Source organism: Schistocerca cancellata, chromosome 9, assembly GCF_023864275.1.
Source record: "Schistocerca cancellata isolate TAMUIC-IGC-003103 chromosome 9, iqSchCanc2.1, whole genome shotgun sequence".
NCBI lineage: Eukaryota > Metazoa > Arthropoda > Insecta > Orthoptera > Acrididae > Schistocerca > Schistocerca cancellata.
Window position 1 is genome coordinate 287,606,421 of NC_064634.1, and position 26,240 is coordinate 287,632,660.

The window sequence follows — 26,240 nt, forward strand, 5'->3', positions numbered from 1 at the left end:
ACATTTTCGTGTGGTTTCCAGTTCCCTCCTCTGAAAACCCAAGTCGTACTTTTCTATCATCACACCACAGTGCATCCGGACCCAGAACTGTACTTGTTGGCCAGCACTCTGAATGTTGTTGCACAGTCCCGATTTTTGGGACTCTTCTTTGATAAGAAACTGACATGGCTAAAGAGTAGCTGCATGCACAAGTTTTATCCTCTCTGCTTCCTTACACACTCCTCTTGGGATGGGGATCACACTGCTCCCCTCTATATTTACTGGGACGTAGTATCATCCCAATTGGACACAGCTGCAAAGTTTGATTTGGCTGCATCTTCAGATTACTCATTTGCCAGTACATGACCTTGTGAAGGGGAGCCAGCGATTAAAGCTCAACAATTTTAAAAGTTTGTTTCCCCCAAGACTTTCTGGCAGCTGTTTTTTTTTCTCTTTTTTGTTTTCAGGAGCATCAGGGTGCTACAGTCACTTACACTGATGGCTTTACAATTGTGGATAAGACAGCATCTATGTTTACATTTCACCTGAGTCAGGAATGCCATTTGTTGTTGAGATTATGTAGTGTTTTAACAGAGAAGCTGATATCCATTTACAGAACACTATGTTTAATAAAACAGACTTTCCTCAACCACCTTTCTCCTTCCAGTGACTCCACGAGCAGTCTCAAGGCCAATGATTGCTGTTACTCTGGTCACCGTGTGATATCTGCTATTCATGACCTGTTATACTGCCTGCTCAGTTGTTTTCCTGTGTCCCAAGTCATGTGGGTATCCAAGGGAATGAACTGGCTAATCATTTGGCTAGTGAAGTTATTACTAGTCCAGTATTGGCTTAAATAATCCAAGGTCCAGATTTCTGGGTGCAAATACAACCTCTCTTCACTCCAAGAAAAAACCTGAGAGACTGTTGCCTCTCTAACAAACTCTGCACTGTCAAAGAGACTATGGCTGCATAACAGTCCTCCTCCTGTTCCTCCTGGAAGGACTCTATTGTCTTATGTTGCCGTCACATCAGTCCTACCAGATTAATTAATAGTTTCACTTTATGTAACCAGCCAACTCCACATTGTGGTTACAGAGACAGTAGTTCACTTGCTGGTGGAATACTCCCTTCATCTGGCCCTCCTTGTAAGTATGGTCTTCCATATTCTTTGTCTCTAATAATGGTGGACAGCACACATGCTGTTGAGATGGTTCTCCATTTTCTCTGTGGTTTTTGTTCTCAGGTACAACATCCTAAACTACTTTCAGGACAGGGGGCGATGGCAGGGGCAGGGGCAGGGGCAGGGGCAGGGACATCTCCCGCCACATGTTGGATCTAGTGGCTCTCAACCCTACCTCTTTGCTTGGCTGCCTCAGTAATCCTTTTGTTTCAATTGCTTTTACATGTGGTTAGCCTCTTTCTCTGCCATACCAAGACTTCTTTTTTAGGGGTTACAATTCACTGACTAGAGGAGGCTGTTCCCCTCCTTACTGCATTGACTATAACAGATAAAGGATAGGATGACTATGGGAGGGATGGCCCTTGTTGCATGTAGAGACACAGGGGATACTTGTGTGGCCCCACCCACTGATTATTTCCCTCACTTTGTTTTCTTATTGTTAATCCAACTGCTTTCTCACTTTCACTATTTACTCAGTCCCTGATTAGGTACATAACATGTGTGTACGGTACGTCAAAGTATTAACATGAAAATAACAGTATTATGAAAAGGATATTGCTACTGATGATGTAGTGGAGATGGTGAGTCGCAGATAGGAACAACAAAAAGACTGTCAGGAAGTGAGCTTTCGGCCAACAAAGCCTTTTTCGAAAATGGACAAAGTGTGCCGTATACACACACACAGAGGGCTCGCGTCTCTTTGGTGGGTTCGTGCTTGGCTGCCACAGGGCCCCAGCCTTTGCAGCATTTTTCCCTTCTGTGCTGCATGTCTGTCCTAGTCTTTTGCTATTCTTTTTCCCCTCCATTGGGGAACATGTCTGGGGTGTTATTGGGAATGCATTGTCTGTCTATGATGTAAACACTATCACCATTGTTTTTCGCTCCCTTTTCCTTTCTTTATTTCCCTTCCCCTCTCGTTCCTCCGCTTTGGCATTTGAGGTTCCTCTTTCTCTTCTTTTTCCTCCCTTTGCACACCTGAAGGCCAGCCTATACGTCTGACGTGTAACAGGTGACTGCGTAACCCAGCCCTGGGTCGACAGGTAGGGTTCGCATGTACCCCCGTTACAGGCCAAGCCCAGGGAGGGGCAATTGCCTGAGCTGCAACATTCCCATATTGCCGATTGGTCCCTCTGTCAGGTGTTTAGGAGATGTGAACAATCACCTAAGGCGGGTGCGCCCCCTTGTGAAAGGGGCCCCCATTTGGAAGGAGTGTGCTATCAGACACACTGGCAATCATGGGGGACTCTCTCGCAATGAGTCAATCATCTTCAAATTCAGTGTCTATGAAATGTAAATGTAATAAGACCAATGATTCAAAGACCCTTCCTGTTGCACCACAGTTCCTCGTGGTCTCACACATTGAAGACGGTCATTCCTTCGCCACGGTAAATCTATTTATTATTCAGAAAGGTGTTGATGCAATTGCGGGCCCTGTGAAATTCTGCTCTCGTTTACAGAATGGCACTCTGCTTTCGGAGACTACTGATTCTCAAGCACAACTACTGCTTGTCAATGGCTACCCTGTTCATGTCGAGGCCCATAGAATACCGAGTTCTTTCCATGGTCTTATTTACACAAGGCTGCTCGACTGTGTAACCAAGGTTGAAATCAAGTGTTGCCTTTCTGATCAGGGTGTCATTGCCGTCCACTGGGTAATGAAAAAGGTAGATTCCTCCTTAGTGCCCACCCGCACTCTTTTTCACACCTTTGATAGAGTGATGCTTCCGTCCAAGATCAAAGCAAGCAATGAAATTATCACAATCCGGCCGTACATTCCAAACCCGATGCGATGCTACAAGTGTCATCATTTTAACCACACTAGAACGTCTTGTTGATACGTGACGTTCACCTGCTCTATTTCTTTGTTTGTGGTCCTCAGTGTCGACATACTGCATTGCTATACTAGCTGAAAAATGGGGGATGAAAGTCGAACAAGGACTACTTTAAAAGATGTAGCCGACAGTTGCACATTTGCATTTCGCTGTTGTTTACTTTAACTGTTCACAAGCCTCCATATACACATTTAATATGGCCCGTGCACTATTGTTTAACTTTTGATAAGCCTCGTTAATAGTTTGCAGGTGAACATCCACATACTGCTACACTAGTTAACTATTGAACATCTACGAGCAATAAAAACCTAACCACACAGTTCACAAGTCCTGCAGAATATTGCGGTACGTATTGAACAAACACTGTCATTGTTTTAACACATGGGATAGCAAAAAAACTAGCTGGATTTCATGCACTAGTTCTTTTAACAGTTCCACCTCTTCCTCTTTCATGTGGGCGAGCTTCTGACGGCTCTCTGGGACCAAGATCCATTCGCCAATTTCCGGCCTGACAGTAGCAGACGATTTTATCGTGGACCCTATTGCTATTTCCAACACCTTGGGCTGCCAATTTGTGGAAGTTTCGAGAACTTTCCACTATCACCCTACCTTCCTCCATCAGAAACGAGTGAAGGAGACTCAGGTGATACTATTCTCTTCTCAGAATTGTGAGCGCTACAGTGCTGCCTTTACTATGAAGGAGCAGATCATGCTCTCAGTTCATCCCGATCCTCCACCCCAGGGCCAGACGCAGTCCACATTCAGATGTTCCAGCACCTTTCTCTTGCAGGCAAGCACTTTCTGATTAACATGTACAACTGCATCAGGGCAGAGGGCACATTTCCCAGACTTTGGTGTGAAACCACCGTCATACCAATAACTAAGCCTGGTAAGGATACAAACCTTCCTTCTAGCTACGGCCCAATCTCTCTCACAAACTGCATTTGCAAGGTGATAAAATGTAAGATTCATGCCCGGCTGTTATGGTGGCTCGACTGACGCAATTTACTAACGAATGCACAGTGTGGATTCCAAGCACGGCGTTCAGCAGTTGACCACCTCATTACTTTGTCCACCCATATCATGAATGGTTTTCTGTGGAAATCCCAGATTGTGGTCATGTTTTTCGATTTGTAGAAGGCCTACGACAACTGTTGGAGGACTGGTATCCTTCATGCTCTCTACATGTGTGGCTTCCGTGGCCACCTACCCTGTTTTCTTGAGGAATTGTTAAAGGACAGAGTTTTCAAGGTGCATGTAGGTGCTGCCTTGTCGGTCACCTTTATCCAGGAATACGATGTGTCTCAGGGTTCCATCCCACCTTCTATTCATCTTGGGCCTGTTGCCCTACCGTTCATTGAAACTACAAAATTCCTGGGGCTCATGCTTGATAGGAAACACTCTTGGTCCTCCCACGTGTCTTACCTGGCAACCCGCTGTACGCGGTTCCTCAGTGTCCTACATGTCGTCACTGGTATGTCCTGGGGTGCTGATCGAACCACCCTCCTCCATTTGTACCGGTCCCTTGTCCACTCGAAACTCAACTATGGGTGCTTTGTTTATGCATCCCTCTTATGCTGTCTCAACACTATCCACCATCTTAGCATCCGTTTGCCACTGGCGCCTTTTACACTAGCCCAGTTGAGAGTCTGTATGCTGAAGCTGCTGAACTACTGCTGTCCTACTGCCATGACTTTCTCCTCAGCAGGTATGCATGCCATTTGTCTGCCATGCATGGCCACCTATTCTATGCCTCCTTCATTGATGATTCCCTTGATTGCCAATATGGGGTGCTTCCCTCTTCTCTGTTACCTCCTGGAGTCCGCTTTTGGCACTTGGATATGGCGGCTTAACTTCACACTACCTGCAACTTTCCCAATGGGTGTGAATTGTTCACCACCTTGGCATCCTGAAGCAACCCATGTTAACCTTCGCCTTCATTCGCTTCCTAAGGACACTACTCCAGCCTCGCTCTATCGCATTCAGTTTCACGACCTTCACATGGAACTTGGCAATAGTACCTTTGTGTACACTGATGGCTCTTGGACTGACCGTGGGGTTGGGTGTGCCTTCGTCATTGGCACCTGTGTTTTTTGATATCAGCTTCTGGCACACTGCTCGGTATTTACAGCCGAGCTCTTCGCCCTGTATCAAGCCATGGAGTGCATTGTGCAACACAGATTTTTCAGTTGTGTCCTCTGCTTGGACTCTCTCAGCACCCTTCAAAGTCTATGTGCACTGTACACCGCCCATCTCTTAGTGCAGCAGCTCCAGGAAAACTGTCACTTACTCAGTCTTGGTGGAGCCACTGTGATGTTTATCTGGGTTCCTGATCATGTTGGTCTGCCAGGAAACAAGGCTGCTCACGCTGCTGCCAAGACTGCAGTCCTCGTACCTCAGCCCACTAGTTCTTATATTCCCTCTGATGATCTCTTGTGTTTCTGTCTGTCAAGAGGTGTCCCTTTGACATCGCCAATGGTCCTTTCTTCAAGGGAATAAGCTCTGGCTTATTAAGCCTCTCCCAGCGGCTTGGACGACCTCCTCTCAGCCCTGGCGGGAGGAGATCATTTTAATTGGGCTGCATATTGGGCACTGCCTTTTTAGCCATCATCAATTGATGAGTGGCACTACCGCACCACTTTGTACACATTGCGCCCAAGTCTTAACTGTCCACCACTTCCTGACGGAATGTCCATTTTTTTTAACCGTTTACATTCCCGCTTGGGTTTGCCGTCTGAGTTATCGGCCATTTTAGCAAATGAAACGCGGGCTGTTGACCGCATTTTACTTTTTATCCGCCAAACCAATATGGCAAAGGCCATTTAATATTTAGTTTTGGACCTCCATTTCTGTATGGTGTCTCTTTTAGCCCTTTCTCCATGTCCCTGTTCTCTCTCTCTCTCTCTCTCTCTCTCTCTCTCTCTCTCTCTCTCTCTCACACACACACACACACACACACACACACACACACACACACACACACACACACACGTGTGTGTCTGAAAGCAGAATTCACACATACATGACTGCAATGTCTGGCAGCTGAAGCCAGACTGTAAGCAGCAGCACATGATGGGAGAGGCAACCGGGTGATGGGGGTAAGGAGGAGGCTGGGCCGGGGAGGGGGAGGGATAGCAGGGTAGAGGGGTGGTAAAGTGTTGCTTGTGGGAGTGTACATGGGTGAGGTGGAGAGAAGGTAGGGCAGCTAGTTGCACGTGGGAGATTCGACGGAGGGGAGGGGAAGGGGAAGGGGGGGCGGGGGCTTAGCGGAAAAGGAGAAAAGGAAAAAGGCTGAGGGTCTGTTGGTGAAATAGAGGGCTGTGTAGTGCTGGAATGTGAACAGGAAAGGGACTAGATGGGTACGGACAATGACTAATAAAGCTTGAGACCAGGAATGTTACGTGAACGTAGGATATATTGCAGGGAGAGTTTCCACCTCACAAATCTGGAAAGCTAATGTTGGTGGGAAGGCTCCAGATGGCACAGGCTGTGAAGCACTTATTGAAATGAAGAATGTTGTGTTGGATGGCATGCTCAGCAATGGGGTCGGCGGCTATTCATGTGGACAGATGGCTTGTTGGTTATCATGCCCACACTGAATGCAGCACAGTGGTTACAGCGTAGCTTGCAGATCACATACTGGTTTCACAGGTAGCTCTGCCTTTGATGGGATAGGTGATGTTAGTGACGGACTGCAGTAGGTGGTGTTGGGATGATGTATGGAACAGATCTTGCATCTGGGTCTATTACAGACGGCCGAATCCCGAAGGGGATATCCCGGCCAATAAATGCCATACGATCATTTCATTTTACATGGATATGAGCCATTAGGCAAGGAGTTGGGAAAGGGGTTTTTGTAGGGATGGACAAGGCTATTGTGTAGGTTTGGTGGGTGGTGGAATACCACTGTGGGAGGATTTAGTACATTTAGAGAGGGACTACTTGTCACTACAGAGGTGATGGGCACGGGTGGCTAGGATGTATGGAAGGGACTTCTAAGTATGGAATGAGTGGCGACTTTTGAAGTGGAAGTATTGCTAGAGGTTGGTAGATTTGATATGGACAGAGGTACTGATGTAGCCATCTTTAAGGTGGAGGTCAGCATTGAGGAAGGGTGGCTTGTTTGGTTGAGTAGGACGAGGTAAAGTGAATGGGGGAGAAGGTGGTGTGGTTTGGGAGGAATGTGGATGTCTATTTTCGACAGTCCTTGTTGGTCGAAAGCTCACTTTCCAATAGTTTTTTTGTTGTGCCTATCTGCATCTCAACACACGCGCTATATGGTGAACAAATATCCTTTTCATAATATTGTGATATTTCATCCTGGATTTTCCATTGTTTGATTTAATGTGGAAGGAAAAAAAAAAACAAAGAAAAAACCAGATAGGTGAAATGAACAATATACAGGAAAGATTTTATGATGCCAGCGGTGTTGATTTGTTGCCAAACAAAGGTGTAGGGACTGTTACAGACAATTAAAACTCCACTTTCTGTGAAATTACCCTATTATGACTCTCCTGACTAGAAGACATTACTTACTCTGTCGCATAATTGGATTTGTGGGAGGGGGGGCCAGATAGCCAGACACTAGTTATGGGAGACCGCTCATCAGCTGTGATCTAGAGACTAGCTGACAACACATTTACCTATACTTCTCCTTAAATAATTTTTCAACTCTGGCATCAATACTGCTTTCAGTGTCTCAGTTTTACCACTCCTACATAATTTCATAATACGATGAAATTTCTGGCAGATGTCACTAACTTCAGTTGAGCTGCTTATTCAGTGATGACATTGCTGTTTAATCCCTCAGTGCTCAACCAGCCCGCCAACTCACACTTAAATGTTGAAATTATGCATGTTGACACCATTCCTACTTAACAGGTGGTGCAGGCAGAGGCTAAAAATGCCCCACCTTCTAGTATCCTTACTGCCATACCTAGGTACCCCTAAAACCATCATCCAGTGGAACTGTAACGGTCATTTTCACCACCTAGCAGAACTCTGACACCTACTTTACTTTTACCCAACAATATCTATAGCCCTCAAGGAAGCTTGATTCTTTGCAACATATAGCTTTACCTTATGTAATCTCAGTGCCTACTTCAAAAATACAGCTGGCTCTGAATGAGCTTCAGGTGGTGTCTTCACATTGGTGCTTGTGCACACCTTTATTGGTTAAGTTCTGCTCAGTGTAGTGCTGCAGGCTGTATCTGTTCACATACAGGCTGACAACTATTGAACTATACGGAAAAAAAACATACAATAGTTACAAACCGTGACATGTACACACTTTATTCAACATGCAAATGTCACTATAGATATTCAGATTTTGGTTATGATATGTTCAATGTGCCTGCCATCATTGGCGATGATGTGGTGCAGACAAATAGCGAAATTCTGTGTGACATGTTGAAGTGTCGGAACTTCGATGCTGTCGATGACCTCCTGAATGGCTGTTTTCAGCTCAGCAATGATTTTAGGGTTATTGCTGTACACCTTGTCTTTAATATAGCCTCACAAAAAGGAGATGCATATGTTCAGATCCAGAGAATATGGTGGTCAATTGAGGTCCATGCCAGTGGCCTCTTGGTACCCCTGAGCCAGAATGTGGTCCCCAAAGAGCTCCTCCAGGACATGAAACACTCTCCTGTTTCAATGGTGTTGAGTTCCATCTTGCATGAACCACATCTTGTCAAAATCAGGGTCACTTTGGATAATAGGGGTGAAATCATCCTCCAAAACCTTAATGTACCATTCAGTAGTCACTGTGCCATCAAGGAATATTACACCAATTATTCTGTGACTGGACGTTTCACACCACACAGTCACCCATTGAGAGACTTCTCAATCGCAAAATGCATATTCTTAATCCCCCAAATGCACCAGTTTTGCTTATGATGAGCCCATCCAAATGAAAATGGGCTTTGTCGTGAAACCAAACTGTACTGTGCATACTAATTCCCATCATGCCACGTGGACAACCGTGCAGTTTGAACATCCTAACGCAGAAATTATGACAATTTTACTCATACAGTTCAATAATTGTCACCCTGTACATACAACTATGGATTTTACTATCTGTGACGCCTATCTCCCTCTGGACAGGGAGCCGACAGCAGAGATAACTAACCTGATCCATCAGCTACCTTTACTTTTTCTCCTCATGAGTGGTTTCAAAGCCCACAACCCATTGTGAGAAAGAGTGATACGACACTAAACTGAGGTGCCCTAATTGAACTATTAATCAAAGACCTTGACCTATGTTTGCTAAACAATGACACCCCATCTCATTTTGGTGTGGTACATGGAACATATACAGCCACCGTTCTCTTGATTTGTACCCCCAGCTGCCTCTCCTCAATCAAATGGTGGAAACAGTATGATCTGCAATCATTCTCATTTGATGTAACCCTCCCACATTGATGCCCAACCAAACACCGTCAGTAATGGGTCTTCCAGAGAGCTGACGGGCATATTTTCAATGCCACCCTGTCATCAAAAGCTGCTCTACGAGGGGATATCACAGACTTAATACAGTATATAGGACACAAGACACAACTACTTCAGTATTAAAAGCACAGACTAGGTAATTCCGCTTTTCTCGGGAACATCTCATTGCAAACTATTTAGATGATGGAAACATGAAATTGCTTAGACAAACAAACATCAAAGTTGGGTGCTCCAACATGAGAAATGTCGTCAGTGGGAAAACTTCTTTACCTTTAAAAGGCTGTAAACGTGGCTCACTGCCTTGTGACCCACCAAAATTAAGGAGGTTGGGAAAGGTATGCTGCTATCATAAGGAGCCATACCTCTTTTTCACGGATGTGGACCAATATTATCTGTTGTCACCAGCTAACAACAGTATTTCCAGTTTCCTCGAAGATGGCAACATCCATTCTGACTGTACTGTTATCATAGAATACTATGCAGCACACTACCCTTAAGCATCTGCATCCGGCAACTATCCTTCATCGTTCCATAAAGGCGACAGATGGGTGTAAGATAAGAACCTGCCTTTCACTACTCAATGTTCGGAACCATTTAACACTCATTTCAGTGTAAAAGAACTCCTCAACACTCTACTTTATGTAGCAATAAGATCCACAATTTGTCTAATTTCACTCTTTCTTCTTTTCTGTTATAATTGTTTTTCGTCTTTTGAATTTCTACGACCTCTCTGCAAAACGTAGCATAGTAACAATTGGATCTTGATAAAATCATAGTATTCGAGAAAAATAAGTGTCCGTGCTTCATTTGCTACTACTGATTTATCTCTGTTTCTCAGGCAATAATTGTTCTAGTGTTCCTTAAGCCAAATATTTATACATTATTTTGTAGTTCTTATGTACACATGACCATGTACCTTAGACCATGGGCAGTTTCAAGGCCCAAAACCCGTTGTGAGAAAGTGGTAGAACATCTGAAGTACTCTGAGTGAATAATCACAGATCTTGACCTAAGTTTATTACACAATGGCACTCCAACTAATTCTAGTGTGTAGGACATATACAGCCATCATTCTCCCAAATTCTACCCAGCCACCTCCCCTCAATCCAGTGGTGCTTACACAATAATTGCTTTGTGTGTGTGTGTGTGTGTGTGTGTGTGTGTGTGTGTGTGTGTGTGTGTGTGTATTTTTTACTGTCCAGAAATAGTTCTGTCAGATGAGAGTGATTCTGAAAACCATAGCTGTTATGTCAGAAACATTGTTACTCATAAATGTTCACAAAACCTGCCAATGCAAACTACCACATTCCAGTAAAGTGGGGGGATGCTGAAATTAAGGCTTAGATTATCAAAGGGAAAAAAAGGTCTTATGACCTCAAAGTTCAGTCTCTTTCAATCCCCCTCCCCCTTTCTACTGCATCCACTTTCAACATTAAAAAAAAAAAAAGATCATCATAACACATTCTTTGGATTTGCAGACTCACCACCATGTTATCAATTTAATTTAAGCATCTACAAAAACAAAATTGTATATAATGTGGAGCACAAAAAGGGTTGCTATCTGTAATACAAAGGCTATCCACAAAGTACATTACGTTTTGGAATTAAAAATAAATAAAGTATTGGGTAATTTTTTTATTATATACAGATGAAAGCCACACTTAAATACTACTTTTCTACATAGTTGCCATTTAAATTAAGGCACTTATCGTAGCGATGGACGAACTTGGAAATTCCTTCGTCGTAAAATTCAGCCGCCTGCGCCTTCAACCATGTGGTTACCTCTTCTTGAAGCTGTGTGTCGTCATCAAAACGCTGCATAGCCAACCACTTCTTCATTGCTGGGAATAAGTGGAAGTCACTCGGTGCCAGGTCGGGACTGTACGGCGGATGAGGAAACAACTCCCACTTAAAAGATTCGAGAACTTCACGAGTGGCATTTGCCGTGTGGGCCCAGGTGTTGTCGTGAATCAGCAAGATCTTGAGCCCAACTTTCCCCTGTGTTTGTTTTGTATTGCTCTTCTGAGGTTGTGCAGAGTTTGGCAATACCTTTGAGAGTTTATTGTAGTGCCTCTTTCCAGGAAATCCACAAAAATCACACCTTTTCTGTCCCAAAAGACAGTCGCCACGTGGTTTAAGGCACAGGTGTCCGAATTTTACGACGAAGGAATTTCCAAGCTCGTCCATCGCTACGATAAGTGCCTTAATTTAAATGGCAACTATGTAGAAAAGTAGTATTTAAGTGTGGCTTTCATCTGTATATAATAAAAAAAATTCCAATACTTTATTTATTTTTAATTCCAAAATGTAATGTTCTTTGTGGATAGCCCTCGTATATGGCAACAGTGCAAGTGACATTAAACCTATGGTTCAGTAGCAATTGAAATTATTGTTAAAAATGAAAATAAGATTTCTTTGTTTGCGAATAAGAGTGTTTTTTTAAGTTTCTTTGGAAACTGCTTGCTTGCTTTGCTTGATATGTGGGGAGGGGCAGGGAAGGGGGAGGGGTGATGCTTGCATTCCCAACCATTTATCAGGAAACATACAATTTAATGTGGAAACTAAACCAAGGAACAACTGAATAATACATTTTAAAGAGAAATAGTATAAATAATTTATGTGTATTGTAATGTTATGCCTAAATTAAAAAAATATTTCTTCCAATACTCCCAGAAAAGTATAGTCACTCATAATTATTTTCATATGTATTGCTTAGTTTTCCTATTATTCTTCTTAAATTATTTCTTATCAATTTACAGAACACCTAGACCATTGGAGAGGGTAAAACATTTATCAAGTGCATCTCCCAATAGGCGGAAATATGATGCATGGAAAACTAGAAATAATTCAAAAAATATTGCTTGTGTCCTTGGTATGTCCAGAGAGCAACACACTGAAGGAAGTTCCGATGAAGATTTTACTCATGTAAGAAAGCAGGGAGCAAATAAGTCTCATGTCACCAAATATGCAACACCACCATCAGCTAAGAAAATTAGGCGACCTGTGCTTATTGTCTCATCATATAAGAAAAAGAAATTATGTCAGTCACATGGGCGAAGCCCCAAAAAACACAAGAAACAGTCAGGCAGTGCCAAGAAAAGAGTGTTTAAACCTTGTCCTGAGTGTTACTGTCCAGGGATAGTTCTGTCAGATGAGAGCGATTCTGAAAACCATAACTGTTACATCAGAAACATTTTTACTCATAAATGTTCTAAAAGCTGTCGATGTAAAATACCACATTCCAGTAAATTAGAGGCAAAGAATGTTGGAATGAACCACCCCAAGAAATCCTATGAGAGAAGAGTCCAAAAAGGCAAATCAGTTGCAGATAAAGATCTTCAGTCATTGTTAAATGCTAGAGATATGATAAATTATTCTCCTCAATCAATTTTCCTACGTAGGCTGCGGCGTCAGTCACAATCTATTAGAAATGTGCTGTTTAAAGACACTGCAACCCAAACAAAGAAAGGTGGCATTGTACACAGTGCAGAAGCTACAGATGAGGATGGAAGTAGTTCTCAAGAGAATATAATTAAACAAGATGTTAAACTAAAGAAATGCAAATGCAGGAATAAATCTGAACAATTGAGTGCTGGTTATGGATTAGAAACACCCTTAAGAAAGGTAAGTGATTTGCAAATATTTTATATTTCAGTAGTTTCCATAGAAGTTAGTGAGTCATTTGACTGTAACAGGTAAATGATACAGCTATATGTCCAAGGAATTAAAATTAATTTTTTCCTGCAAATAATGTTTGCAGGAGCATCCAGATACTGTTAGTAAAAGGGTAAAAGTTCATAATTATGGGGACCAGCTACGCATTAAAGATCTTGGCAAGTATCGCCGGATGCATTGGTTTGACTGCCATGCAGAAACCCCTGATTTTTATGCACGAAATCCACGATTGGCCTTCAATCATAATTGTGAGTGTGGTAATTATGTATTTTTTAAAATAAGAACTAGTGGTTTTTTAAAAATAATAACTGTTATTTTCCACAGCATTGTAATACAGTATTTCCACATTTGCCCTCAAAATATTTTGTTTCATTTCCTGACAGTTCTTTAAGGCATTACATCTTAACCAATGAAAACACCAGTGTAAACGTTTAAAGACTTGAGAGGCGCATCAAGGCATCATCCGTAGAAGAGCCCACAACTTGCTTCTTCATTTGAACCTTGAACGTGCAGACAACCTGATCCGCCTCGCCATTAGATTGTGAGTGGAGCAGCAGTCGTGTAACGAATGTCTTGATGCGCACAGAAATCATGGAGGGTCTGAGAGACAAACTGTGGACAATAATATGCCGTAATCATGTAAGAAAATCGTTAAATTAAATAAAAATGTCTCTCTTTTTGGAGAGGGCCTGAATTGTAAACACGGTTGATGAGGAAGTACAATGGATAACGTACAGAAATGTTGAGGAAGCATCAACAACCAACAACCAGTAAGAATTTAGGAAGAGACTCAAAAAATCGACAGAGACACACCCACAGATGCTGTGGTGCAGGTCACAGTGTGTGTTGTTCGCAGTGCTGCTTATTGTGTAGCACACTCACAAGGGGAGGCCGCCAATTGTGAAATTCAGATTAGATTCGTACTGCGCATAATAAAACCTCCTGGCCAGAGCTGTAATGTGGCAAAGCACTTCTTAGCCGTTGTCGAGAAAATCGACAGTTAAAAGAAACCTTTGCGGTGAAATACTTTCTGTGATTAATTATTTTCTACAGCATCGTGGCACAGCGGTAAGCGCTCGGGTTCGTAATCCGAAGGTCGCCGGATCGAATCTCGCACCATGCAACCTTCCCGGCAATAAGTTGCAATAATTATGCATATAATAAGTTGTTGAAAGTCGTTTATCATGGAAAAACTGGCGACTTCGAACATTATTATGTTTTCCGCAAACAAAGTTGTATATCACAAATGTTATTAATTGTCTTCATAATGTTTACCACATATACAGGGTTATTACAAATGATTGAAGCGATTTCACAGCTCTACAATAACTTTATTATTTGAGATATTTTCACAATGCTTTGCACACACATACAAAAACTCAAAAAGTTTTTTTAGGCATTCACAAATGTTCGATATGTGCCCCTTTAGTGATTCGGCAGACATCAAGCCGATAATCAAGTTCCTCCCACACTCGGCGCAGCATGTCCCCATCAACGAGTTCGAAAGCATCGTTGATGCGAGCTCGCAGTTCTGGCACGTTTCTTGGTAGAGGAGGTTTAAACACTGAATCTTTCACATAACCCCACAGAAAGAAATCGCATGGGGTTAAGTCGGGAGAGCGTGGAGGCCATGACATGAATTGCTGATCATGATCTCCACCACGACCGATCCATCGGTTTTCCAATCTCCTGTTTAAGAAATGCCGAACATCATGATGGAAGTGCGGTGGAGCACCATTCTGTTGAAAGATGAAGTCAGCGCTGTGGGTCTCCAGTTCTGGCATGAGCCACTTTCCGCGGGCTACGCGTGAAACTTGCCCGCACGCGTTCCACCGTTTCTTCGCTCACTGCAGGCCGACCCGTTGATTTCCCCTTACAGAGGCATCCAGAAGCTTTAAACTGCGCATACCATCGCCGAATGGAGTTAGCAGTTGGTGGATCTTTGTTGAACTTCGTCCTGAAGTGTCGTTGCACTGTTATGACTGACTGATGTGAGTGCATTTCAAGCACGACATAAGCTTTCTCAGCTCCTGTCGCCATTTTGTCTCACTGCGCTCTCGAGCGCTCTGGCGGCAGAAACCTGAAGTGCAGCTTCAGCCGAACGAAACTTTATGAGTTTTTCTACGTATCTGTAGTGTGTTGTGACCATATGTCAATGAATGAAGCTACAGTGAATTTATTAAATCGCTTCAATCATTTGTAATAGCCCTGTAGTGAACGGAAGACGTAGAAATGATATTTCGAAATGAATATGTATAGTGTAAGTCAGATGTTCGAATTAGAATAGAGACCCCACGAACACAAATTTGCTGTGGCAGTATGAAACATAAACTCCATTACTCGCTTGTTACACTTGAAGGACAGATGTTGAATGGGCTGAAACGAGCCGCCGCATAACAGCCTAGTTGCCTGCTAACTTTGAAAGAAGGTAGATGCAGTCCCTAGCGCAACTTATAACATCGTCAAAAATCAGTGCGTACGTGAGAGCTTTGGTACACCCTGTTAAACAAACGGAAAAATGGAGGCGGTACAATTGGATAGCGATCCAGGCCCTTCGCATGAAAGTGATGTGATCGAAGAAGATTCTATACACAGTGAAGTGGCGAAACAACAATTGAAAGATGCGTTGGTGTATTTTGAAAGCCTCCTTTGTAACAGTAATCGCATTGCAGCAGAACCGTCATCATCAATCAACGAAGAAGCAATGGTAATTGGGGAAGAAATGTTTCAGAATACGCTGCAAATGCTCGCTGAAAAAACCCTCGTTCATGATGAGGAACTGGTAGACATTAATGAAATTGATGATAATAATGCCTACAAAGACATTGAAACGAGTCCCATTGCCAACGAATCATCAGACGAATACGAGCCGGACGAGAAGAAAAAAAAGGGTACGACTATATTTCTCTGGATTACAAAATTAGAGCTGTCAATCTGGCCAAAAACATCCAGGCTGGAGTCTCAAAACTGTACAAAAAAAGGGGTGCTCTTGTTTGACAAATATGGGCTATTTGTAGCAAATTTGATAAATATTGTACCATCGATTCATGGGTGCATGATCGCTTCGTAGAAGCTCGACAAAACTTCCAGCAAGTTACTACCAGAAACCTGCAGCAGTGGGCCTTGGGCGCTGCAAGTCAGTTCCCAGATTTCAACTTCAAAGCTTCAAAAACATGGGTCACCGAATTTAAAAAGAAGCATGGGATTCGGCAACGAAAAATCACAAAATTTGTTTCCCGGAAAAAGACGGCTACCTAAGACGAAATTTTGGTCGCAGCGGACACATTTCGGATCCAGATGCGAATGTTGATAACTAACTTTGACAAAGATTTCATAATTAATACTGATCAAAGAGGTACGTAAAGAGCTGTTCACAAATGTCATATGACATGATGATAGAATATGATGATTGGTATATGATAGACAACACAGATTTCGTATATTTCTTATATAAATTATATTTTTATATTTTGTTTGTCAGGGTGCCAGTACCAGTCCACGTTCGACAGAACTCTCGCCGAAAAAGGGTCAAAGGCTGTCCTGGTAACCCGACATGACATGAACAAGGTGACCCATTCGTATACGGCACAATATTCAATCACGATGTCTGGACGAGTCTTGCCTCTTGTTTTCGTATGCCTCAAAGAGTCCACAGGTACGTTTGGCCCAGAGTACAGAAGACAGTCGACGAGTACGCCAAGAAGTATACCAACGTTATTATTACATCCTCCAAATCCGGTAAACTAACAACGGGTTTGTTCATGGACTTCTTGCGTAATGCTTTGCAACCGTACGTACAAAAGAAAGGATTTCTCCTTCTGATCGACTCTTGGGGTGGGCAAACGAACTCGGTGTTATACGATGAGATGTTCCAGGACAATAAGAAGTTACCAACGTGCACTGTAAAAGTCATTCCTCCAAAGTGCACTCCTCTTGTCCAACCGTGTGACATGTATTTTTACCGGCAGGTAAAAAATTTGATCAAGCACCTTCAAAATTGTGCTTTTTTAATCAAGCGAAACCGTGGCATCAACTCCAGGGACGATTGTATAAAAATCCAATCCCTCGTCCACCGCCAATTGTCTTCTCCGGTTTTTGCCGATATGATACGATACGCGTGGTATGCATCAAAGCTGACAAACAATAGAACAATTTTTCAGAATGTCAATCAGGTGTGTTTCCCAACAGATAATTTAAAAAACAATTGTTCTTGTAAAAATACATCATTTATCAGATGTGCTCGATGTCGTGCTGTTTACTGCTTTCAATGTTTCTATGATAACTATCACTCTGGTTTGTGCGATACTCCAGCTACTTCTGGTCACTAATTGTTAATTATGTGCGAGTGTATACTGAACGTTTCAATAAATTGTATCCACTTGAATATTATTTGTGATATTGTGTTGTATTTCAAGTATTATTTTTCCACGACAAATGACTTTCAATAACTTATTATATGCATAATTGTTGCAACTGATTACCGGGGGGGGGGGGGGGGGGGGGGGGGGGGTGTGTGTACATTTGAATTACAAAAAACAAATAATAAAAAAAAGTTGCATGGCGCGAGATTCGATCCGGCGACCTTTTGATTACGAACCAGAGCGCTTACCGCTGCGCCATGACGCTGTAGAAAATTATTAATCGTAGAGAGTATTTCACCGCAATAGTTTCTTTTAACTGTCGATTTTCTCAACAACGGCTGAGAAGTGCATCTTGGTGCTTTGCCACATTACACCTCTGGCTATGAGCTATTATTATGCGCAGTATGAATTGAATCTGAATTTCACAATTGGCGCTCTCCCCTTGTCGGAGCAGTTCGTGATATGGCGCTCAATGTCACTGTCAGTTCCAGGCCAATACACATTGCTATGGACCAGTGACTTGGTATATGGTATAAGAGACCCGAATCATCATCCCCCCCCCCCCCCCCCTTCGCCCGCCTTCCATTTCCCAGATGTAGGAAGTTAAGCACTTCCCACTGTATGGTGGCCAGGATCGCAGCCCTTGGTGGTAGCCCATCCGTAGCTAAGACACCACCACCATTCTTCATGATCTGGACTCACAGTGAAGAACAACTCCAGAATTTCCTCTCCAACCTCAACTCCTTTGGTTCCATCAGATTCACCTGGTCCTACTCCAAATCCCATGCCACTTTCCTTGATGTTGACCTCCATCTGTCCAATGGCCAGCTTCACACATCCAGCCACATTAAACCCACCAACAAGCAACAGTACCTCCATTAAGACAACTGCCATCCATTCCATTCAAACGGTCACTTCCCTACAGCTTAGGTCTTCATGGCAAACGAATCTGCTGCAATCCCGAATCCCTGAACCATTACACCAACAACCTGAAAACAGCTTTCACATCCCGCAACTACCCTCCCGACCTGGTACAGAAGCAAATAGCTAGAGCCACTTCCTCATCCCCTCAAACCCAAAACCTCTCACAGAAGAACCCCAAAAGTGCCCCACCTGTGACCGGATACTTTCCGGGACTGGATCAAACTCTGAATGTGGCTCTCCAGCAGGGATACGACTTCCTCAAATCCTGCCCTGAAATGAGATCCATCCTTCATGAAATCCTCCCCACTCCACCAAGAGTGTCTTTCCGCTGTCCACCTAACCTTCGTAACCTCTTGGTTCATCCCTATGAAATCCCCAAACCACCTTCCCTACCCTCTGGCTCCTACCCTTGTAACCGCCCCCGGTGTAAAACCTGTCCCATGCACCCTCCCACCACCACCTACTCCAGTCCTGTAACTCGGAAGGTGTACACGATCGAAGGCAGAGCCACATGTGAAAGCACCCACGTGATTTACCAACTGACCTGCGTACGCTGTGACGCTTTCTATGTGGGAATGACCAGCAACAAAAACTGTCCATTCGCATGAATGGACACAGGCAGACAGTGTTTGTTGGTAATGAGGATCACCCTATAGCTAAACATGCTTTGGTGCACGGCCAGCACATCTTGGCACAGTGTTACACCGTCCGGAGATGGGAACTTGCCCTTCAATATATCCTCTCTTCCCGTTATCCACCAGGCCTCAACCTTCGCTAATTTCAAGTTGCCGCCACTCATACCTCACCTGTCTTTCAACAACATCTTTGCCTCTTTACTTCCACCTCGACTGACATCCCTGCCCAAACTCCTTGCCTTTACAAATGTCTGCTTTTGTCTGTGTATGTGCGGATGGATATATGTGTGTGTGTGTGTGTGTGTGTGTGTGTGTGTGTGTGTGTGTGTGTGTGTGTGTGTGTGTGTGTGTGTGTGCGCGAGTGTATACCTGTCCCTTTTTCCCCCTAGGGTAGGTCTTTCCGCTCCTGGGATTGGAATGACTCCTTACCCTCTCCCTTAAAACCCACATCCTTTCGTCTTTCCCTCTCCTTCCCTCTTTCCTGATGAAGCAACCATTTGTTGCAAAAGCTTGAATTTTGTGTGTATGTTTGTGTTTGTTTGTTTGTGTGTCTATCGACCTGCCAGCACTTTTGTTTGGTAAGTCTCATCATCTTTGTTTTTAGATATATTTTTCCCACGTGGAATGTTTCCCTCTATTATATATAAGCTCCATTTTGGTAGCCATGAGTTTACTACATCCACTCTCACAACTATTCTCTTATCAAGGCAGAAAATGGGGTCCCAGGTTTGATTCCTGGCTGGGTTAGGGATTTTCTCTGCCCAGGGACTGAGTGTTCGTGTTGTCCTCATCATTTCTTCGTCATTATTCGTGACAGTGGCTAGAGTGGATTGTGTAAAAATTGGATGTGTGTGATGTCCTTAGGTTAGTTAGGTTTAATTAGTTCTCAGTGATAGGCGACTGATGACCTCAGAAGTTAAGTCGCATATCGTATTTACTCGAATCTAAGCCGCACTCGAATCTAAGCCGCACCTGAAAAATGAGACTCGAAATAAAGGAAAAAAAAAATTCCCGAATCTAAGCCGCACCGGAAATTTGAGACTCGAAATTCAAGGGGAGAGTAAAGTTTTAGGCCGCACCTCCAAATCGAAACAAAGTTGGTCCATTGTAATATGACACACAATTTAGGTCGAATGAATGACGATACAGCTACAGTAGTTTGGTTCGAGTCGTAAGCTTAGCAGTTAAGCTTTACCAGGTAGCCATTGCTATGCGTCAGGCGCTCCGTCCGTATTTATACGGGTACCCTTACTTTTTCACGTGCTTCGTCTGGTTTGAATCGATTGCTTATTTTGCTTTGATCTGATAAGTGCTGTTTTCTTTGTTATAGGTGTTTGCGTCACTCTAAGCTGAAAATGCATTACTGTACTGTGTCACGCATTGTTTGTCGCATTCTGATAGTGCGTGTTTACGGCCTGTCGCCGCTCGCGGCATGGCTTGCTTTTGTGCGCGCTATCGCCGCTTACAGTTCAAAAAAAAAGAGAGAGTAATAGTCTCATTAGCGAAACAATGGCAAGAGACTGCTATTTGTTGTTACTTACACTGCTGCTTTCTTTGATAATGATAAACAAGAACCAAATAATAGACTGCATATGATAGAACATGTTCTGAACGAGAGTTAGGCGAAAATGTTTCTCCGTTTGAAAATCTTTGCGGCCGCTTCTTTGGTACATCAAATTCTGCACAGAAATTAGAGTCATCTTAGAATTACAAATCTAGTCAGTTGCCGTGCTTCATTTCTCACTGTATCACTATTAGGCATAAGAATAATACGAATATAAACATGACACGATACGTATATTCTTCTGCGTTTGCTGTTTCACTCTAGTTTCGTAGTTTATTAGGCAGGCAGGATTTAAATGAGATAGCAGCAAACATGAAAGAATACATGACAAAATGTTGATATTCGTCTTTTAATAAATTACTGTGGACAGCTATTATGGTGTGATTGGTCCATAGTAAAAGCTGTGGGGTTGTATGGTTTAATACTGATATCGGATTGGCTATGATGTGTATCAGCCAATCAGAAGCAATACAGTCACATGTGTTTGTGAGCCAAAGAATTGCTTTGTGGAGGCAAGAAAAAATTCATTGCTCAGCCTTCATGATGTCCAGTCATTAATATTATAAGCTCTGAATAGATGTGATAATTTTGTGGAATTATGAGTTACACTTCACTGTGGAGTGCCAGAAAGTGAACGTGAATGAGTGAGTGCTAAAGATGAACATGGGAAATTTTGGATTTTATATGTAAATTGCGACTCCTGTATCAACTAAAATCCTCGTGGCATGTGATGAAGAACTGAATGTTTTAAGAGATTGATTAGGACAATATTAGAGCAGGCATTCTACCACAGACAAACCATTTTAGAATCTTTTTTGTGAAAGGCCCGATTAAATACCATAATCTGGCTGTTGAGTGACTATTACTGCGTTCGCGTGCGCGCGTGTGTGTGTGTGCGTGCACGCGTGTGTGTGTGCAAACTGTAACTTAAGATTAACACAGGCTTGATGGTGTTTTTGTATCAAGAAAGTAACAATATTTAAGTTTTCAATCACACACTATCTATCCTCTAATATAGCACTTAAACTAAAACCAAAACCTTCAAGGCAACCTGTAGATACGTGTAATGTACTGGTTCTACTACAGCTCTCCAGCAGAGAAACATTGGGTTCTAACAGGGCAGATGTGTGGACTGGACTACAGAAGAAGAACTGGTTTCTGTGGGAGGAATAGATAACCGCAGCATCATAAGCCAAATTAAGATTTTGCTAAATCACTTAATGGCAGATGGTGGGATGGTTCATTTGAAAGGGCACCGAGCAAGGTGGTGCAGTGGTTAGCACACACAACTCGTGTTCAGGAGAATGACGATTCAAACCACGTCTGACCATCCAGGTTTAGATTTCCCGTGATTTCCCTAAATTGCTCCAGGCAAATGTGAGAATGGTGCCTGTGAAAGGGCATGGCCGATTTCCTTCCGCATCCTTGACATTACCTGAGCTTGTGCTTGTCTCTAATGACCTCAATGTTGACAGGACATTAAACCCAATCTTCCTCCATTTTTCTTGGAAAGGGCACAGTCAGTCATCTTCCCCCCTCCTTCCCCACCCTGAGCTTGTGCTTCATCTGTAATGACTTCGGCAGCAATAGGGCCTAATTTCCTTCCTTTTCTCCTTCTCTGCCTTCTTGGTTGAAGAAAATAAAAAAAGATCAGATCATTGAAATTCATGTCTGTTGTTAAGTGTTAACCACACCCTGAATCCTGAAGACCCAGCCAAATGTAAATAAATTCAGTTACTGTTGTTATTTATCAATGCTTATACTAAGTTGCCTCTAATTCAAGTAGTAAACACCCCTGACACACACAGAGTTTATTGTCAATTAAAAGTGAGCTTCGCATGTTAATAGGCTAGTGGTAATTCTCGATGGCGTGCATGGCACCCTCCACGGATGCCACCGACACTACAACAGTCAACTCCTCAGCAGACTTTTTATTAATGCCTAGAAGAAACAGTTGATCCCTCAGTTGTAAGGTCAAAAACCTCCAAGGCAATGCCACAGTATGAGCACTCTGAGGGAGTTATGCAAGAGTGTTCCTACTAACGGACTGGGTTCAATCAGACCATTTGTCAGGTGTTGCAGCAATGCCAACTGCTTGATGTTCATGACAGTGATGATGTGCTAGGTGAGTTCAGTGGTGGCAGCTCCAGAGATGGACTAGAGGCAAGGTGGAAATGAGTGTCAATGTCGATCAAAGTCCCTAATCGAAGTGGTGTACTGCAGTGGTAAGGAGCTGGACTCACATTTGGGAGTGTTGCAGTTCAATCCCCATCCAACCAGTCAGTTTTGAGTTTTCAGTGGTTTCCCTAAATCATTTAAAGCAAATACCAGGATTGTTCCTTTGAGAAGGATATGAGTTATTTCCTTCCTCATCTTCCTCTAATCTGAGTTAGTGCCCTGTCTCTACTGACCACATAATTCAATAGGACATTAGAGTTTAATCTACCTTCAATTTTCTCATCAGGGTCCAACGTTATTGAATCATCTGTTTAGCCCATTCCGATGGCTGTGATCGGGCTGATTAAGGACAAAGCTCCTACTGCTGCTGTTGAGTTTCTGGCAGCGGCAGTTGTATAGAGAAAAATGGGGAGGCAGAGGAGCTACGGTACCAGGCGGTCATCTTAGGGTGAGTAATACAGCCATGACGGCAAACATGCTGCTGCCGACAAGTGCTCAGTGCTTACAGTCCATCTTGCATGTGAAGAAGGTATGCAGTGAGACTAGGTTGCTCTTGCGAAAGAGAGACTGCTGCAGTGGCAGATCCCGTGGATGTGCCTTCAGCAAGTCAAGGAGTGTGTAATGTCAGTGATCTAAAACATCTGAGCTCATCGGAGCTGCAACCTGGAACAGACAGTGTCCAGTAACACACTAATCAGGCTTCTTCTAATGTTGCACATTGAGGAATTTGTGTATCTGAGGCTTAAAAAGATTATTAGTGTCTAATCTACTGCTCAATTTTCTACAGGATCAAATGTAATCATATGGATGTGTGTACTGCACTTGCATGAAGAGGTAAATGAGTCTTTTTTGAAATGAGAACTGTTGTTTTGCGTAAGGTTGTAAAATGCTCCTTTAGTGACAAATAGTGCTACTTCCATGGCTAATGCAAAGGGAAGCTTGATAAAGTGTTGATGGCTGCAAGCCACCAGCAGTTCATGAATAGACTTAAATACCCAATATAAATACAATCCAAAGGATGTTTCTGTGGTACAGGCTGAGAAATGCTGAGAGGACAGGACCTGATCCTGTCCACATGCCAGTCGTGCACCAGCTGCTCTGTCAGCATCTATCTGGATCAAATGACGAACACCTTCATTCTGTTCATCTGCATAAGAATTGAGCAGTTGCAGCATTGAAGGGGTTCTGAAATGACCGCTTGATAAGCTGCAGATTTCTTAGTGAGGAGAAGAATGCTGCACAAAGTATAAGGTGGTGATAATGAGAGAAGGTAAACTCCTGTGCCTCTGGAGTGTTGATTTGAAGACAATCAAGGTGGATGTGCTGATGTATTTGTCAAATGTGTAGAAGACAGCATATTGTTTCATTGCCTGGGTGATCTTATGAAAGGTAGGTGTGACTTTCTACAGTGTTGAGCAAAATCTCATAAGTCTGGAATGGACAGTTTTGTGTTCATTGCTTAAAAGGTCAGGGGTGCACTACATACAGAATGTGACTATACAGATAGCAGAAGCTGTGCGAAGGGGTTGGGTGCTTCTTTAGAGGGACTTGGGGAAACTACAGTCTAAAAGTGCACAGGACACACACTTGAAGGTAGATCTAGAAACAATTTGTATTGTAGTTGTTAATCGTCATAGCTGTGTTGGGAAAGAACCAAAATTCCAAGTGCTAATAGAAAACACTGAAGCTCAAATTGTCATCAGCACAAAAAGCTGGTTAAAGCCGGAAATAAATTCAGCCAAAATTTTTATAAAGGACTTAACTCTTTTCAGAAACGATAGATTAAATACAGTTGTTAGTGAAGTGTTTATTGCTGTTGGAAGTAGTTTACCTCTTACTTAAATTGAAGTAGGTAGTCCCTGTGAGTTAGCATTGGTAGAAGTTATAGTTGACAACTGGAATAAGTAATGTTTTATTTCACTAAACCCCTGACTCGGATGGTACATTTGTTGAGCAGTTAAAGAAAACTTGAGTCTTATTTCAAATACGTACCCCACTACAATTATAGTTGGTGAAAACTTCAATCTACCTTCGACATGTTGGGAAAAATGTGTGTTAAAGGCCTGTAGTAGGCACAAAAGTCACTCAAAATTGTACTGAATGCTTTCTCAGAAAATTGTTTTGAACATTTATTTCAGGAGCCCACTTGAAGTGTAAACAGCTGCAAAAATATACAAATAATCCTTAAGAAATTGGGAGCATCATGATGAATACGGGGACTAGTGACCACAGGGTTGTTGTAGAGACCGAATACTATAACATTAAAATCCAACAAATATAAATGCAAACTACATCTGTTTAAAAAAGAAGATATAAATTTGCTTGATGCTTTTCTAAAAGGTGATCTCCACTCCTTCCTATTTGACTGTGTAAGCGTAAACGAGATGTGGTTTGAATTCAAAAAAGTATTCAGTGGCAGTTGAGAGATATGCACCATATAAATTAATAAGTGATGATACTGATCCCCCGTTGTGCACAAAACAGGTTAGAAAACTGTTGCAGAAGCAATGGAAAAAGCATGCCAAATTTAAGAGAATGCAAAATCCCCAAGACTGGCGAAGTTTTACAGAAGCTCAAAATTTAGCCTGAGCTCAAGTGCGAGATGCTTTTAATATATTCCACAACGGAACTCTGTCTTATTATCTGGCAGAAAATCCAGACAGATTCTGGTCATATATAAAGTACAAGGTCTGTTCAAAAAATTCCGGAATTTTGTCCATAAAATTATTCTGTGTATTCCATTTACTTATTGTGCATGATCTCCTTAGAGATTATTGTGTTCTGCCTACTTGCCGAATATGGGGTGCCTAGGAAACCTTCTGTCTCAGGTTGCTAGACAACAATTCAAGCAATTCGTATTGATGAATTTTTATTACAGAAAGATAATGACAATGCTTAACTTTGAGAATTTAAAATGGTGTGTCATAGCAATAGGCGACAGACAAAATAAGAAAATCTCTTCCGTTTACACAACTCCTAATACAAGCGAAATAATACAGTTCCTAAGTCACTGCTATAGAGCTCGTTGAACAGCTAGTCTTCAACTGTGCCACATCCAGGCGGCACAGTGCTTATGTTCTTTTCACCTAGAGGCTGCTGCTGTCTTGGTGTTGTCCTAGAGAAGGGTCGGTCAGTGTACTATTGGTTGACGTCTTCTTCACAGCCCTCTCTGCTCTACCATTCCTGACCATCATGCCTGCACTTGACTATTATGCCAGAACAGAAATATTCTCCTCCACAACTGATAAATCGCTCCCAATGCAGATTCCACTTCCGGAAGCTGTCTTGGTATGCCTCTTGCTGGATGGTACGAAGTGCCATCTGTGGATTGTCTTTTATCTCATCTATCATTGCAAATCTTTGTCCTTTCAATGAGCCAGGTCTGGAAAGTATGGAAGATGAGGCAGCACAGTAATTACTTTTTTTTTTATTTGCATTATTCAAGCACAACAGGGACAA

The 26,240-nt window shown here is 42.7% G+C and overlaps 1 protein-coding gene across 1 annotated transcript in view; it reads left to right on the forward strand.

The window, feature by feature from the left end:
• Nucleotides 1–26,240, forward strand: part of LOC126101155 (uncharacterized) — a 102,649-nt gene that overhangs the window by 52,105 nt on the left and 24,304 nt on the right. The window contains exons 2-3 of the mRNA XM_049911848.1: nt 12,204–13,068; nt 13,205–13,367. Coding sequence (XP_049767805.1) covers nt 12,204–13,068; nt 13,205–13,367 — 1,028 coding nt within the window. The remainder of the gene's footprint in view (nt 1–12,203; nt 13,069–13,204; nt 13,368–26,240) is intronic.